The following is a 15,401-nucleotide window of genomic DNA, read 5'->3' on the forward strand; positions in this document are numbered from 1 at the left end:
CAGACTTAATAATCCCATAAAGAGTGTTCTCTCGTGCTGCACAAGATTCTCTACTTTTCTTGTTGTGGCCTTAATTCAATCAGTCCATTACTGTCCCCGAGAAGAAATATCTGTCAGGGCACACAACAGATCCATTGTGGCACAAGGGGAGCTGAAATGCCCTCTAGTTCTGCCCCCGGAATTTTTTAGTAGTGAAATATCTGACTGTTAATCGCCTTTACGATAAACCATTATGTGCTCTGACAAACGTGACTTGTGGAGCTGGAGTCGGTCCTAATTGTTTTTGCCCCCCTCTCCTCCACCCTATGATAACTATAGAATGGTTGTTTGCATTTTGTTGTCATGGGAACATGTCTCATGGTGCGTGACTGAATGGTACAATTTGATTTTAGCTGATTGGTTGAGAACTAAGTTTTCCATAATACTCGCTCTTAGACTTTTCTTTTGCTTCTAAAGCATTCTTGCGACCAGGCCAGGTTCAAGTTCAAACTAGGTGACAACTGATCAGGCGACTGACAGTTTTAGGTACCTTATCCAACATTTGTATTATATTTAATAACAGTAATTCCATATTTTTACACCACAGTGACCAACCAAAGTTAACAGCAGACTTAGTTCACACACAAACATCAATCACCTTCAATTAGAGACTTTCGGTACTGAATATAGCCAGATTCTGATTTCGGAAAATGAAATGATATGTGTACTGAAATATAGAAAATCTTAAAATACACAAATCTACGTTATAACAAAATGCAGGATATGAATTAACATGAACCTCTTATAATGAGAAATGATCAATACACTTTCTGTACAATTTCAATACAATCAATACCAACATTGTTGGTAGATGCCAAAAACCACACAATATACAATGACCTTGTAAAACACAAAAGTCTCTAGCTTGAAATTTTAGAATGTCATTCAGGAACTCAAATAAGAGATATGTATCATCAATACTTCAGTTGTCTAACCCTTTACATTCAACTACTCATTTACAGCAGCAACAAGTTTAAAATTAAGGATAAACAGCATGTAAGCAATGAACACTGAATATTTCAACTTCAAGCATTTACTGATTCACACAGTCAAGGTCAAACCTCAACAGTTACGCTATCAATGCTACACTGAAATCATTTCAGCCTGACTGAGCATATGTTATGTTAAACCATGCCACTAACAGCAAATCTACAAGAATTATCAACAACAACAAATTCCCAAAACGCGACTAAATCTATCCATGTCCATGTCTTGTGCATAAAATAATTGGAAAGTAACCTGCAAACTAAAACATATACACCCATGCTTGAAGAGGTATTTGAGATGTAAATCTTCTTACTAAAAGAAACGAAATTTCAGAACATAACTAAGTATTGTCTTACCTCAGTCCTTACTGTGCTCAAATATAAATGTCAGTACAACTGAGAGATGGTCACTGCACAACAAGTTTTGTTGCACGCAACACAAGGGATGGCAGTAATAGGTACCTAGTGACTTCAATTAAGGAATTCAATTTCCTGTCTCTGGGCAGAAGTTGGGTGTGCTTTAAAAAATTCCCTCTCTTCAGTGGAACTGAAGGAGGGTATTTTTGAAGTGACCTTGGGATGAAAATGTGTGTGATCACTTTTAAATGATGACTGGCAAACAAGTCTATGCTCCTGATACTTCCCACTATGCCAAGAGTTTGGTTTCCAGGGAATAAATCCATCCTTCTTTCTCTTTTTGAATGTGTGGATTAGAATAAAGATCAAGAATAGTGACATGACAGTAAAAATAATGTAGTGTAAGATCCATATTATGTTAAAGCTGTATTGTAGATTATAGTTAGTTGCCGTCAAAAAACAATTGTATTAGCTGTGAACTACAGGAAGCCATTTATAGGAAGACAGCCTTTTGTAACAGCCTTAAAGGTCATAAGGTAAAGTAGCTCATCTGATGTGATAAAGGTGGCGCTGGAATGAGGGGACAAAATGCTTTGCACATTCTGGTGTGTTTGTGTGGTTGAAACTTCCCTCTTTCTACTTGTATTAAACTTCTGTGAGACTTATGTAGTTCTGATCTGTGTTTCTGCTAGGGGTTTGTTGTGCTTGATTAAGGTACAGTCAGTAATATTTGGCGTGAAAAAAAAAACATAGAAACAAACAGAAAATTCCAAATATTTAAATAATTTAATTTAAAATATTTAATAATTTAAATTCTCTTGATTTTATAGGTAGTGATTTTGATTGTGGGTTTAGATATGTATCATTACATTATGATACATATCTACCCCCCCCCCCCCCCACACACACACACACACATGATTCCCCCCAGATGTTTTTTTAACATTTCCCTACATACCTGATTCTTGGAACTGTTTCAGGTGTTTTGGTTCATCCTTACACTGGAGCATTTCATTAGCCTGTATCTGTTGTATTAATGTTGAGTATAAGACAACCAGTTTTTTTTTTTTAAACCGAATTAATTCTGATGTCATCTTTCTAGACCCACAGCTAATGAGGATAACCGTCATGTTCTCACCGCATAGATATTACATTTGGAATGGTTGAATGGCAGGCCATATGAGTACTCAAGATATTTTGAGAAAATATAAAATTTCCATAACAGTTAAGGAATATGCAGTGATTTTTTAAGCAATTCCTTCTGGAATCATAATGCTGCTGATGGGTATTCATTTCCCATGGCCAATTACTGACCCTGTCAATTTATCTGATACTGCTGTGGGTGGTTTGTGCCTTTCAGCAGAGCATCAGAATAATTCATTGTTACAGTTCCCTACATAATCCCATTGTTACATTTTGTTACAATCCCCTGTATAATCCCAATGGAATGGTATAATAGAGAATGTGCCTTGGGGAAAAGTGTGGTCCTTGCCTCACAATTACTTTCTAACCAATAAAGTGAGAGAAGTTTTGTTAACTTAATTCACAGGTTCTACTCAGCTACATTTGTCCTTAAAAGACATGGGGCATTGAGTCTGACTGCTCATTCTTTAATTGTTGTGTTGAAGATGTGTTGCATCTGTTCTGGAAATGTTGTAAAGTGAGATTTTGGTCAGACATTCTACATATTCATCCATTCATATTTCACTTTCACTCATTCTTTTTGTTATAAGGATATTTTCTTTGGCATGTTTGATTTGAAGATGGAAAATGAAGGTAAGTAATGTATACTCAAACTTTAATTTTTGCTTGCTAAATATCACATCCACAAATGCAAATTCAATGGTTCTAATTCATTCTTTCCTGTTATTAAGAATGAACTCAGTGAATATCTAGACAGCATAAAACACTCTAGCTAATGAGGACACTGTAATTATATACAACCATTGTGACCTTGCAGGACTGATATTAAACATCTTTGACTGAGGTTGGCGCTTTGATTGATCTATATGCCATTATCTTTCATAAAGTGTTAATTAAAAGAAAGAAAAAAAGAAAGAGACAAAAAGCCATTTCGCACTATATATATATATCAATACTTTTAATTTAATTTAATTTAATTTAAATCTCTACTGGTGATATTAAGGGGTTAGATTAAATATATCTCCATAATTATAATTATATATTTTTTTTTTTGCACTATATCTGAGTTATGTTTCTTTGATGTCTATTTTTATGTGCATGTCATTTCTTTGTGCATATTATGTATTTGCTGTAAAGCACTTTGAGCTGCATTCTTTTGCATGAAAGGTGCTATATAAATAAAGTTTTATTATTATTATTATTATTATTATTATTATTATCATGTGCTAAAATAAACAAATAAATAAAAACGCCGGATGTGATCTGTGCTCTGCGAAAATCGGGTCGCCATTGTCTTCCGGTCCGAGTCTTCTGACCCTGGTGTGAGAGAGAGCTTCTATTTTTGTGGAACAGTACCTGTGCAAGGACATTTTCTTTAAGTTGTGTGTTAAACGTAAGTATCCATATGCAAATGATTGCCTCTGTTGAACTGTAAGTTCTTAAATATGGCGGTTAGTGTATGTATATTAATTTAAACTTGAGGTCACTGATGATGCTGCTAACGTACCAGTTAGCTAGCTAACGTCAGCGCTGGCTTCCTATCTAACATGGCCAGTTTCGATTAACCAGCTAGCTAGCCAACTCTGTGTTTTCCATTTGAACACCGCATTGTTTGCGGAACACTTAACTTTAGCTAGCAGTAATTGTTAAATGTTAAACCGGCTAAACAGGTTGTGACCGCGTGAGAAATCAGAATGCTAGCTCTCGTAGCTATGTATGCTCAGTCATAGACAGTACATGGGGTTCAGATAATTAGCTAATATTAGGCTAGTTTGTTTTCAAGCTATGGTGCTAGCTGTCTAATTTCTGACTGACGTTAGTGTAATTTATTTGTTGCGATTACACGTTATCCTCTCCTGATGGTTAGCTGAATTCCTTTTCTTATTGCTATTGAGGGGCAGAAGAAGGAACAGTGGTTCTTTCTTACTCTACCATTTAGTAGGTGTAGGATCTTGAAGTCCAAAGTTGATTTTCAGTTTGCTTGCTGAGCTTGTGAAGACTTAACGTTGTGACATAACGACAGCAAACCATGTACTTAGTTTGTCCCTATTGAGTGTGTTTTTTTTTTATATATATATGTGCGACGGGGTGAATATGAAAAAGTTTAAAAGGGTGTCTGGTACTTCTTTTAGACTGACACGTGATCTTTGCATAAACCTCCTTTAAGACAGACTTGCTAATGGCATTAGCAATGCTGCTGGGCTCACACATTTCTCTGCATTGACAACAACAGCTGTTTCCGAGTTGATGCAATACAAGAGAACTGATGGTGGAATTATGTCAATTTGTCAAACTACCTCAAGTCTTTCTTTTCCTCGTGACAGTTCTCTGTCACCGTGGTTTGCTGATACTAGTGCATTTCTTGTACAGTGCTTTGGCGGTGTTGTTACAAGTAAATAGTGTCAGTGAGTTAACCACAAAAATATCCAGTCCAAAGCCTTGCAACATTCATGTATGTTTTACTCGGACATAGAATGACGTGGGATAAGCAACCATACATTTATTCATATGCTGTTTTATATGTCAGATTTACAAATTGCCTTTATTTGTAACCTTAATGGCCTAAGTCAACGCTTAACCTCCGTGGACACATGTTGACATTCATCTTTCATTACCTGGTGGTATATTTAAACTCTGAATCTGAACTGAATGGATGAGTTTTTGTGTGAGAGTCTTGATTGAAAACTATCCAAGCTGGTTTCTCTGATCTCTCCTGTGTGCCTGAACTGCCTTTTAAAGGTGTAGTCCTTGATTATAATCCATCACACTTTTGTCAAATTTGGCAGCATTCTGAGAGCTGATTTTACTAAGTGCCAGATATTTATCTTTCTTCTTTATCCTTTCCTCTCCCTTTCACCCTCCTCTCCCTTCATCCATCCATTATCAGGTGTGTATGTGTGTTGGCCGCGCCGTAGCGTTGTCACTGATGGGCGGCTGGTCTCGCAGTGCGGTGCTGGAGCTGTACAGAGCGCTGCTGCGCGCAGGGCGGCAACTGCAGTACACCGACCGCAACTACTACCGCCGCGCCGTGGCCCGCGAGTTCCGCCGCTCCCAAGCGCTGTCCATTCCGCAGGACAAGGAGGACGCCCTCAAGAGGGGCCAGTTCTTCCTCAGTAGCCGCCTGGGCGGGCTTGTGTAATAAGGGAGTGGGGGCCAGTGAGTGACTGCCACTGGCCAGGTAGGCATGGTCAATTATTAACCCTTTACTCATTTTCTATCTTCATTTATTCAGTTTGCAGTTTAGCCAAAACAACTTATTGCATAGTACAGACGTACATTTTTTTCCATCATATGTGTTCTCATGTGAGTATCGAACGTGTTACCTTTGTGTTGGCCGTCTGTGTTACCAGTTATACCAGTTGAGCTATAAGTTGAGCTATTTATTTTGTTAGCGCTTAATTTCCATGAGTCATTCATTTTTGTTTGGGTGTGGAAGGTTTGAGCTCTCTGCAGGGATGATACCAGGAAAGAGACAGAAAATGGCCTTACTGATGACATGCTACCCACTATATTAATATCCCAGGCTTTTATGATCTTAATACTTTGTAAAGTAGTAGATAGAATGCGGACACCTTGCTCTATCAGTTGATAGATTGACCTAGTCATTTTTGTAATGCTTAATTGCCATGTTTGAAACTTTAGATTATCTGTAGGGTTGATACAATTTGCATGACTGGCATTTTATTCACTATCATAAAAGCCATGTTTTGTATGGTCTTAATACCTTGAAAAGCAGTAGATGGAATGCCTTATTTTCAAACTTTATTTTGGTCCCTGTGGAACGGCAATGTTTGATGGCCCCACCCTGTTGTAAATTGTGGACCTCATTTCAAACCCTTCCATGTGGTAGAGAGTAGTTCTTGCTCAACTTCACTCACTAGGTGCTTGGATAATGTAGTTATTAGAGTTGGATAGAGGTGACCGTATCGGTGGTAAATGTAAGGAAATAAGACACAGTATTGATGAACTTTCTCCTTTGTACTACTCTTGGCTTTATCTGGTGGATTAACTTAACTTAAGCCTTCTGTTAATCTTTTGTTGGTTGGCTTCTCTCTTGCTCTCTCTCATTCTTTCTCTTTCCTCTCCCCCGCCTTCTCTCTTCTGTAGAGAGGGGATAGTAAGGTATGGCAGGAGTGAACGGTGAGCGGAAAGGCAAGAAAGATGACAATGGCCTGGGCACTGCCATCGACTTCGTCCTCTCCAATGCCAAGCTGGTGCTGGGAGTGGGGGGAGCAGCCATGCTGGGCATTGCCACTCTGGCAGTCAAAAGAGTGAGTGTCAACTCACCTATGCCAGTATACACGACATTACATGGACAACATGAAACACCATTCCTAAATGCCATGCCTGGTTATCTGTACTGACAGTACATGAATATATATGCAGTTAAGTCATTTCAATTTTGTCTGGTCTGAAATTTGGGAGAGTCACTAACTAACTGCAACCCCAAATCAGGAAAAGTTTGGACGGTATGGAAAATGCAAATAAAAAAAGAAAGCAGTGATTTATAAATTTACCTTGACTTGTATTTCATTGCAGACAGTATGAGCACAAGATATTTAATGTTTTGTCTGGTCAACTTCATTTGATTTGTAAATATACATCCATTCCTGCCATTCAGGCCTGCAACACATTCCAAAAAATGTTGGGACGGTGGCAATTTAAGGGTAGTAATGAGGTAGAATAATTCAATAATTATGTGATTGGAAACAAGTATTCAAGGAATCTGGAGGAATTTCAGTGCATAAAGGGAAAGGGCGCAAGCCTAAGCTGAATAACCAGCTGACGGCACCGCATCAAGAACCGTCATTAATCTATAAGCGATTTAACCACATAGGCTCAGTATTACCTTTGTCAAGCATTACAATATGTGGTTACATCCACAAATGCCAGTTAAAACTTTACTGTGCCAAAACACACGCCTTACGTTAACCATGTCCAAAAGCGCCGTTCTCTGGGCTCGGAGGCATCTGGGATGGACCATCTCACAGTGGAAATGTGTATTGTGGTCAGACAAAGCAGTATTTCAGGTCTTTTTTGGAAGAAATGGACTCTGTGCTCCGGACCAAAGAAGAAAAGAACCATCCAGACTGTTACCAGCAAAAAGTCCAAAAGCCAGGGTCTGTCATGGTATGGGGTTGTGACCGTGCCCTTGGCAAAGGTAACTTACACTTCTGTGATGGCACCATTAATGCCGAAAAGTACATAGAGATTTTGGAGCAACATATGCTGCTTTCAAGATGACATCCTTTCCAGGGAAGCCCATGTATATTTCAACAAGACAATGCATAACCACATTCTGCACACATTTCAAAGGCATGGCTGAGGAAGAAGGGTGTGCGGGTGCTGGACTGGCCTGCCTGCCTGCAGTCCTGACTTGTCCCCAATAGGGAATGTGTGGCGCATTTTGAAACAACAAAGACCCCGTACCGATGCACACCTTAAGACTTGTTTGCAGGAAGAATGGGACAAAGTAACACCTGAAACGCTTCCTCACTTGGTGTTGTCTGTCCCTAAATGTCTTTTAAGTGTTGATAAAAGGAATGGCTACGTGATAAATTCTAAAGTCCCAACCTTTTTTGAAATATGTTGCAAGACTCGAAATTGAATTAAGTGTTTATTTTGAAAAAAAAAACAATACAATTCATGAGGTAAAACCTCAAATAATGTGCTGTTGTATTGTTTTCAATGTAATACAGTTCAAAGAGAACTTACAAATCACTGTTTTCAGTTTTAATTTTAATTTAACATACTGTCCCTTCTTTTTCTGATTTGTGGTTGTACATTCACACTCCAAAACCCCTGTCCTGTTCGTTTAAACCTGTACTTCCAACCTGGTCCCCCCCCCCCTCCTCCAGATGTATGACCGTGCCATCAGTGCCCCTACCAGCCCCACTAAGATGGAGCCATCAGGGAAGCGCAGCTGGGAAGAGCCCAGCTGGCTGGGGTCCTCTCCACGCACGCTCAACCACGACATGAAGACCACAGTCAGCCGCTCGCTGCAGAACCTGCCCGCCTCTGCCAACTCCTTCGAACCAGGTGAGCAGCCAGGTAAACCAGGGGAGGTTGTAGGTGAGCAAGGTGATTGGCCAAGTAAACAAATTGAAATTATAAATGATTGGCCAGGCCAACCAAGGTGCTGACTTGCCAGGTAAACCTGGTGAAACTCTAGGCCATTGGCTGGGTAAACCAGCTGAAACTGTAGGCGAGTAACCAGATAAACCAAGTAACATAGTAGATGTGCCGGGTGTGGGGCTAGGTACATTAGGTGAGATGATTGATGACTCAGGTTATAGGGAGGTAGGTAAGCAGCCATGTAAATAAACTGAAAGGGTAGGTGATCCAGGTGAACTACATGCAAGAAAGACTGAGAAATGGTCCCTGTATGAACATGAGGAGCATAGTTTGGCAGCACCAGAGTGAGATTACCGTAGTATCATCAGTTTCTGTTTGGTCTTTATCGTTGGCTGACCGTCAGGGCCTGCTAAGCCTTCTCTGAAGGCCTACCAATTTTTTAAATGAGGAAAAAAACAATGTATTCATTAATAATATTTTAGTTTACTGTTAATGTATCTGCGCCTGCTCTCTTTCCCAGTCGCCTCCTTCTCTCATTACATTCAAGTACGTGATTCAAGAGTACAGACAGCTCCACCGTAGTGTCAGTGAAGGGGAAAAATTCTGTTTCTATGAGGTGGGCGTGTCGACAAAGCCCTTCTCAGCTCAGACTCCAGGCCTATGTTCTTAATCGTGCTGTGTGTTTGTTTGGTTTAAAGTGACGGTAATGCCACGTAAACCTCGTTTTGCGGTTGACAAATAAACGATTGAAAGGATTTATCTTGTCTTGTAGTGCCATTACTTTTACAATAATCTTGATCGGTTGTAGCTGTTACTTTATTAACCGGGTAACGTTAAAGGTTATGTAAAGGGTTGCTTCAAAATAACCTTGCTGAAACCATGCATTCCTTCTGTCCTTTTTGTCTCAACATGCTTGATAAATGGGCGTTTAAACACTAATTGTTTTTTACTCACACCAAGCCTATATCGTCATTGAAGGCCTTATCATAAAACCCATGGTCCGCCACTGGGCTTAATAATGTTTGTGGCATCAGAGTGGGTGTTGTAATGGGTGATTGTCTTCACTGACAGGGAGATGGCTTTACTACCTCTATGGTGGGTGATGCATTTGACTATTCACTGATTGCCATAGATATAGCTCTTTGTTTTGTAGTACTTTCACTATAGTGAACAACCTGAGTAGCCACAATAGCACAGGCTTTGCTTTGAATGTCTATGGTAGTGTGTTTAGTATAGCTTAACTATAATAGTGTCCTCCTGTTGGTGTGTAGTGCGTTCATGTTTTGCAATGCCTTATTTAGATAAAGCTGCAGAAGCTGATGTAGTGCTCAAGTTCTAAAGAGCTTCCTTTCCTTTAATCGTATTGAACAAGATTAGAAAGTCACCATTGGCTTCCTTCCCGTAGACAAGTATTAGATCTTTAAATAAAACTTAGACCAGTCTCACCTGCCCACATTAGAAATTGTGAACCATGTTTACCACTGCTTCTTGTGTAATGTTGATGTTAAGTCTGTGACTGAGCTAACAACATCCAAAGAGTGTGTGTGTGTGTGTGTGTGTGTGTGTGTGTGTGTGTGTGTGCACTGTAGATAGCTTTGATTTATGAAATAATGGCCTAACTTGTGTTCGAGGAGCTTCCATGGTCTGATATGAAATGGATAGAAATGAAAAATGTAACAATAAAATCACTGTTTGACAATATTTCCTCTGTGAATTCTGTATGAATTTGTGTGTGTGTATGTGTGTGTGTTTTAACTTTTTTCCCTCTGTCCTCTCTTCCTCCCCCTTTCATGCCCCTGTCTTTTTTTTTTTTTTTTTCCCACCAGACCTCATGCGTCGTGCTGCGGGCCGGTCTGACCACGGGCAGATGGACATGACGCGCGCCCGCATGCGCCTCTCGCTGCAGGAGCACCTGTGGGCGTTCTTCAGCGAGCGCGTGGCCATCCCCGCGGAGGAGCAGGCCGTGGCTCGCCGCGCCGCGCTGGACATCTGCTCCGAGCTCCGCGTCTTCCTTCACGCCAAGCTGCCTGACATGCCGCTCCGCGAGATGTACCTGAGCGGCAGTCTCTACGACGACCTCCAGGTGAGCCGGTGGAGAGGGGCAATGCTAGTAAACGTGGGGTAGCCATAAACTGAAGAGGAAGCTTTTCAAGGAGGATTCTAAATGTTTTACAATACCCAGCCATTGTAGAATTTTAGAAGCAATATTGTTTTAAGTTTTGCATCAGAGTGGCCATACCGATGTCATCTTCACTTCTCACACTATTGAATTCCTTACTCCTGTAATGCTCAAGTTTCAAATGAAGCAGCAGCTTTATTTCCATGACATTATTTGGTTGTTAGATTTGCTTTATATGTCCAAACCTGTCCTGAGAGCCCCTGTCTGTCTTACCTGTTTCAGGTGGTGACTGCGGACCACGCCCAGCTGATGGTACCCATGATCCTGGAGAAGAACCTGTGGTCGTCTGTGCCGGGCGAGGACACGATCATGAACATGCCAGGTTTCTGGTTGGTGCGCCGGGAGAACCTGGAGTACTTCCCCCGCGGGAGCAGCTACTGGGACCGCTGCATGGTCGGGGGCTACCTCTCCCCCAAGAGCGTCCTGGAGGTGTTTGAGAAGTTGGTGGCCGGCACCATCAACTGGCCCGCCATCGGCAGCGTGCTGGACTACGTGATCCGGCCCGTGGTGCCGTCGGAGACTCTCACGCTGGAGGTCCAGTATGAGACGGACCGGCGCCTCTACGTGGACTTCCTGCCTCTGCTGATGATGGAGGACGGCGTGTCGCTGATCGCCAAGCCGCACCGGCTGGCGGCCGACCGTCACGAGAACCTGTGGCGGCAGAGCTTCCGCGTGGCCGAGACGGCCCGGCTCCGCGCACTCGACCAGGAGGACGGCGGCTGCCGCTGTGCCTGCCTGAAGTTAGCCAAGGCCGTGTGCAAGCTCAACCCGGCGCTCGGCAGCCTCTCCGCCAGCCAGCTGACCAACACGCTGCTGCTGCTGAGCGAGCGGGAGGGCGACTGGACCCAGGAGGCGCTGGCCGACCGCTTCATCAGCCTGCTGCGGGCGCTGGTGGGCCACCTGGAGGCCGGGGTGCTGCCCTGTGCCCTCAACCCCAAGGCGAACCTTTTCTGCGAGCTGACGCCCCTGGAGGTGGATGAGCTGGGGTACACACTCTACTGTGCCCTCTCCGACCCTGAGAGCCTGCTTAGGACTGCGTGAGACTCGAAAGCCACCCCCCACCTCACCTATAGCATGGCGCCTGAGGCCCTGCGAACATCTGTCGCCATGGAAACGGGCTGTGATTGTGCCAGCCTTAAAATGGGAGAACTCGCTCGAAAGCAGCCTTCTGTTGTGAAAAGACAACATCTGTGAACAGCCCACATAACTCTGCGAAAGTCATCGCGGCGCCCTCTTGTGTATTGTAAAGCTATTGCAGTAGACTTAAGACTGGTAGAATCATACCGAGTCCTCAATGTAAAAATCATACAAATGCTGACATGCCCCCTCAGCCAACTGAGAAGGTAGCAGAGGCCCCTTGTGTCTAAGTTGTTTCAGGAGTGGTCACAAATACAGAAACGCCCTCAAGAGGCTCATTGTAATCTCATGGAACTCTCACTTTTTCTTTTGTATGTGCGTCACCATCTACATTTTCTAATGATGTTTTAAAGATCTTCAGTAGAGGCAACAGAACCTATACCATGCAATGAGACGCTCTGTGGCACATGCAGCCTAACTTCTATGACCTCTTGATTTCCTTGCACCCTCATATCACTTAATTATATATATTAAACTGTATTATATAGTTAATTATATATATATACACACACACACACACACTGTGATGGGTGAGTGTTTAGTGCACTGTGTTCGTTCTGTGTTGTCAGAGCTACTGGAAACGTTTAATGCTATCTACAAGAGGTCTTTGAATATCTGATCTATAAAAGTTCCTTATCGATTGATGTGAGTTTTCTGCATTGTGTTTTATGCTTCGGAGACGGGGTGCTCAAACTCTCCCAGTCCTCAACACCGTGGTCTACAGTGGGCCAAACCAGCCCATGGTTCAGTCATTCTTTCAGGTCCAGCACATGCTTGAAAGAGATCTAAATCCTTCACTAGCTGCAGATGCTTTTTAAAATGCTCCGTGTTTCTGTCCATTCAGTCAAAGGAGCTCCGCTATGGATTATTGTGGAAGCTATGGAAGCTACATGGCTAAGAGTTCCAAGGCTACACTTCTCCCCTATGACGGGGTGCCTCGTCTCCCACCCACAGGGGTTATGCCGGTGACCCAGGAGGAGAGGCCTTGCTTGTTTGTGAGCACTGAGATGGGCCCTTGTTCGAGTCCAGAAGGGCACCAGTGTTGTGGAGTTTGGGTGGCTGTGAATGGGCTTATAGATCAAGGTCTTGCTGTTGGCCCGATCAGCCACAGCTGTCTTATGACTTGAGTGTGATTTTTGAGATTTTTATTTTTCTGATTTTTTGTTTTCTCTCTTTTTTTTTTTAAAATCATCGTTACGGAGCGTGTCTCTTAAATTAATAAACTCTGATGTTGATTACACTAGACTTTTGAGATTCTTGAGAGCAGAGGCGCCACCTCTCTCAGTACTGTGTTCTGCCTATGCAGCGATCACACGTCTTACTCTCTTCTTATTTTTTTTTTGTTGCACTGGTGTATAAAATGGCCCTCTGTTTTACTTCTTTCAAAACCAGATATTTCCTGAGATTATAACACAATAGGATTTGCAAGTTTTTTGCTTTCCTCTTGCCTGCAACAGGACAAGCATTGCAGTAGCAAATCTGCCTTTCCTCATCAAAATTGAGCATGAAAACTAATTGAATGAATGCCCCTTGAGATTTCCTCATCTATAAAACGCAAGTAAAATTTTGTGTGCCCCTCTGTCTTATCCAATTTGACAAGAATGTAAGATGACAATGTGACACTGGCGCTCGTCCCCAGACCGGGTGATAAGAATGCCTTGTGAGTTCAATGTGAATCATTAGAATCATGTGGTTTACAAGGCGAAGGGGGATGGGAGCTGGTTTGAGTTTCCTGTTGGATTCTGTAGAGATTACTTAGAGTGAAAAATGCAACCAAACTTAGGGCATCACTCTTGTCATGCTTAAAAGCAAACAGATAACTTGACTGTGCTCTGTTTCTCCTTTTTATAACTTATTTGAGTTGTGGCATATTTGAAGATCTTTTGCGTATGTCAGGGGTTACGGGAGGGCCAGGGTTTGTGCTTGGCGATTTTGGTCTGCATCTGGAAACATGCAGAGAAAGGGCTGGTGACTGATATTATTAGTCTCTTGTCTGTCATACATTGACACTTAAGAACTAGTGTTTTCATTTTCACCTGAAAACAGACCATTTATATATCTGTACTCTTGTTCTGGTTATGTATGGAAAATAATAACTAAAAGGACTAAGTAGCTAGTCTGATTTGTGTAAACTGGATTTGTTATGCTCAGAATTTGGTCACTTTAGCCTTTGTTCATTCGCAGAACTTTTGCATTTGGTGCAGAACCCATGTGGTAGAACCGCTCTGTAGCTCATCCTTTATGCTTTAGAACAACAGAACTCGGTTGCCTTCTATTCATGACCTCATTTGCCCACAAACCTTTTTTTTAACGGTGGAAAAGAGATACAGTTTATTATTATTTTTTTAAATATATAAATAAAAACAAAAGCCACTAGTCATGGTGGCTCTTCAGGGCCACTTTAACGACGTAATTCATAAGTGGCCAAGGCAAGGGTACTGGGTCGTTTCTCTCTATTTCCTCCAGTACTCAGCCATTTCAGACGAGGTGTGTGGGATATGCTTTTGTGTCATAAAAAAAAAAGACAATACAGATGTACTTGATGTGTCAGAGGTGTAGTATTTTTGTATTTATTGTATACTTGTAACCAAAAACATGACTCACTCATGAGTAAGAAAAGTCCTCCTGTGAGCAATGCTAATGTCCTTATGTGCTAAAGAGGAACAGTGTCTGTACATAGTGCACACTGGAACATATAATCCATAGGGGCTTCGTCTGCTGGTAGAAGGGTGTTCAGATGTGTATTTGCACTTGAATACAGGAAGCCTTTTGTCTCTACAACTAGATTATGTTGCAGAATTGTGTTCAGGTCAGTCTTTCCATTTTTAAGGGTGTATAAAATAATTTTTGTTGGCCAGAAATGAAAATGCTTCTAGACATGATGTAACCCGACATGGTGAACAGTGCTCCTTAATCTCAGTATGCACTTTACATACTTTGTTTCAGACCTTTATGTATTTGTTTCGATATATATATATATAACTGGGCCAGGCCCTATAAATTGACAACAAATATAACGAAGATATCTCAAAGTATTACAATGGACAGAAGACATTTGAAAATTCTCAAATACGGTCCTTCAGATAGGTCATTGTAGGTCTAGAAGCATTTCCAAATTTCTTTAAAAAAAAAAACATTGGCCGCACCTTCAACCAACATTAATTTCTTTCAGCACGTTCACCTGGCCCAAAGCAAGGCATCTACCTCCGCCCTGTACACCTCAGCGTGGCCATGGACTTGCATGCAATGTGTCCGTTTTCTCACTTTGATGTTTTTGGTGGGGTTTTATTTGTACATTAGTCTATTTTTTTAATTTCTGAATGGAATGAAAAACACCAAGCACTTTGTATATCCAAATAAATGGTATGGCAGAGATTTGCTGTCTGTTTGCATTTTTTGCTCCCAGCATGTATAGTATAACTCCAATTTTATTTGCAACACTGTATGCACCATGTCTGATTAGATATGCAGCAGATTGAGTATTA

General features: G+C 41.6%; 1 protein-coding gene across 1 annotated transcript; it reads left to right on the forward strand.

Moving 5' to 3' along the window:
• The first annotated feature begins 3,803 nt into the window (after window positions 1–3,803).
• On the forward strand, window positions 3,804–15,291 carry mief1 (mitochondrial elongation factor 1). The gene is made up of 6 exons (XM_031567539.2): window positions 3,804–3,918; window positions 5,413–5,703; window positions 6,633–6,796; window positions 8,384–8,564; window positions 10,427–10,683; window positions 11,002–15,291. Exons 3-6 carry the CDS (start codon window positions 6,650–6,652, stop codon window positions 11,818–11,820), a joined length of 1,404 nt encoding a protein of 467 aa, XP_031423399.1. The 5' UTR covers window positions 3,804–3,918; window positions 5,413–5,703; window positions 6,633–6,649; the 3' UTR covers window positions 11,821–15,291.
• Window positions 15,292–15,401: the final 110 nt, after the last annotated feature.

Source organism: Clupea harengus, chromosome 1 (assembly GCF_900700415.2).
Source record: "Clupea harengus chromosome 1, Ch_v2.0.2, whole genome shotgun sequence".
NCBI lineage: Eukaryota > Metazoa > Chordata > Actinopteri > Clupeiformes > Clupeidae > Clupea > Clupea harengus.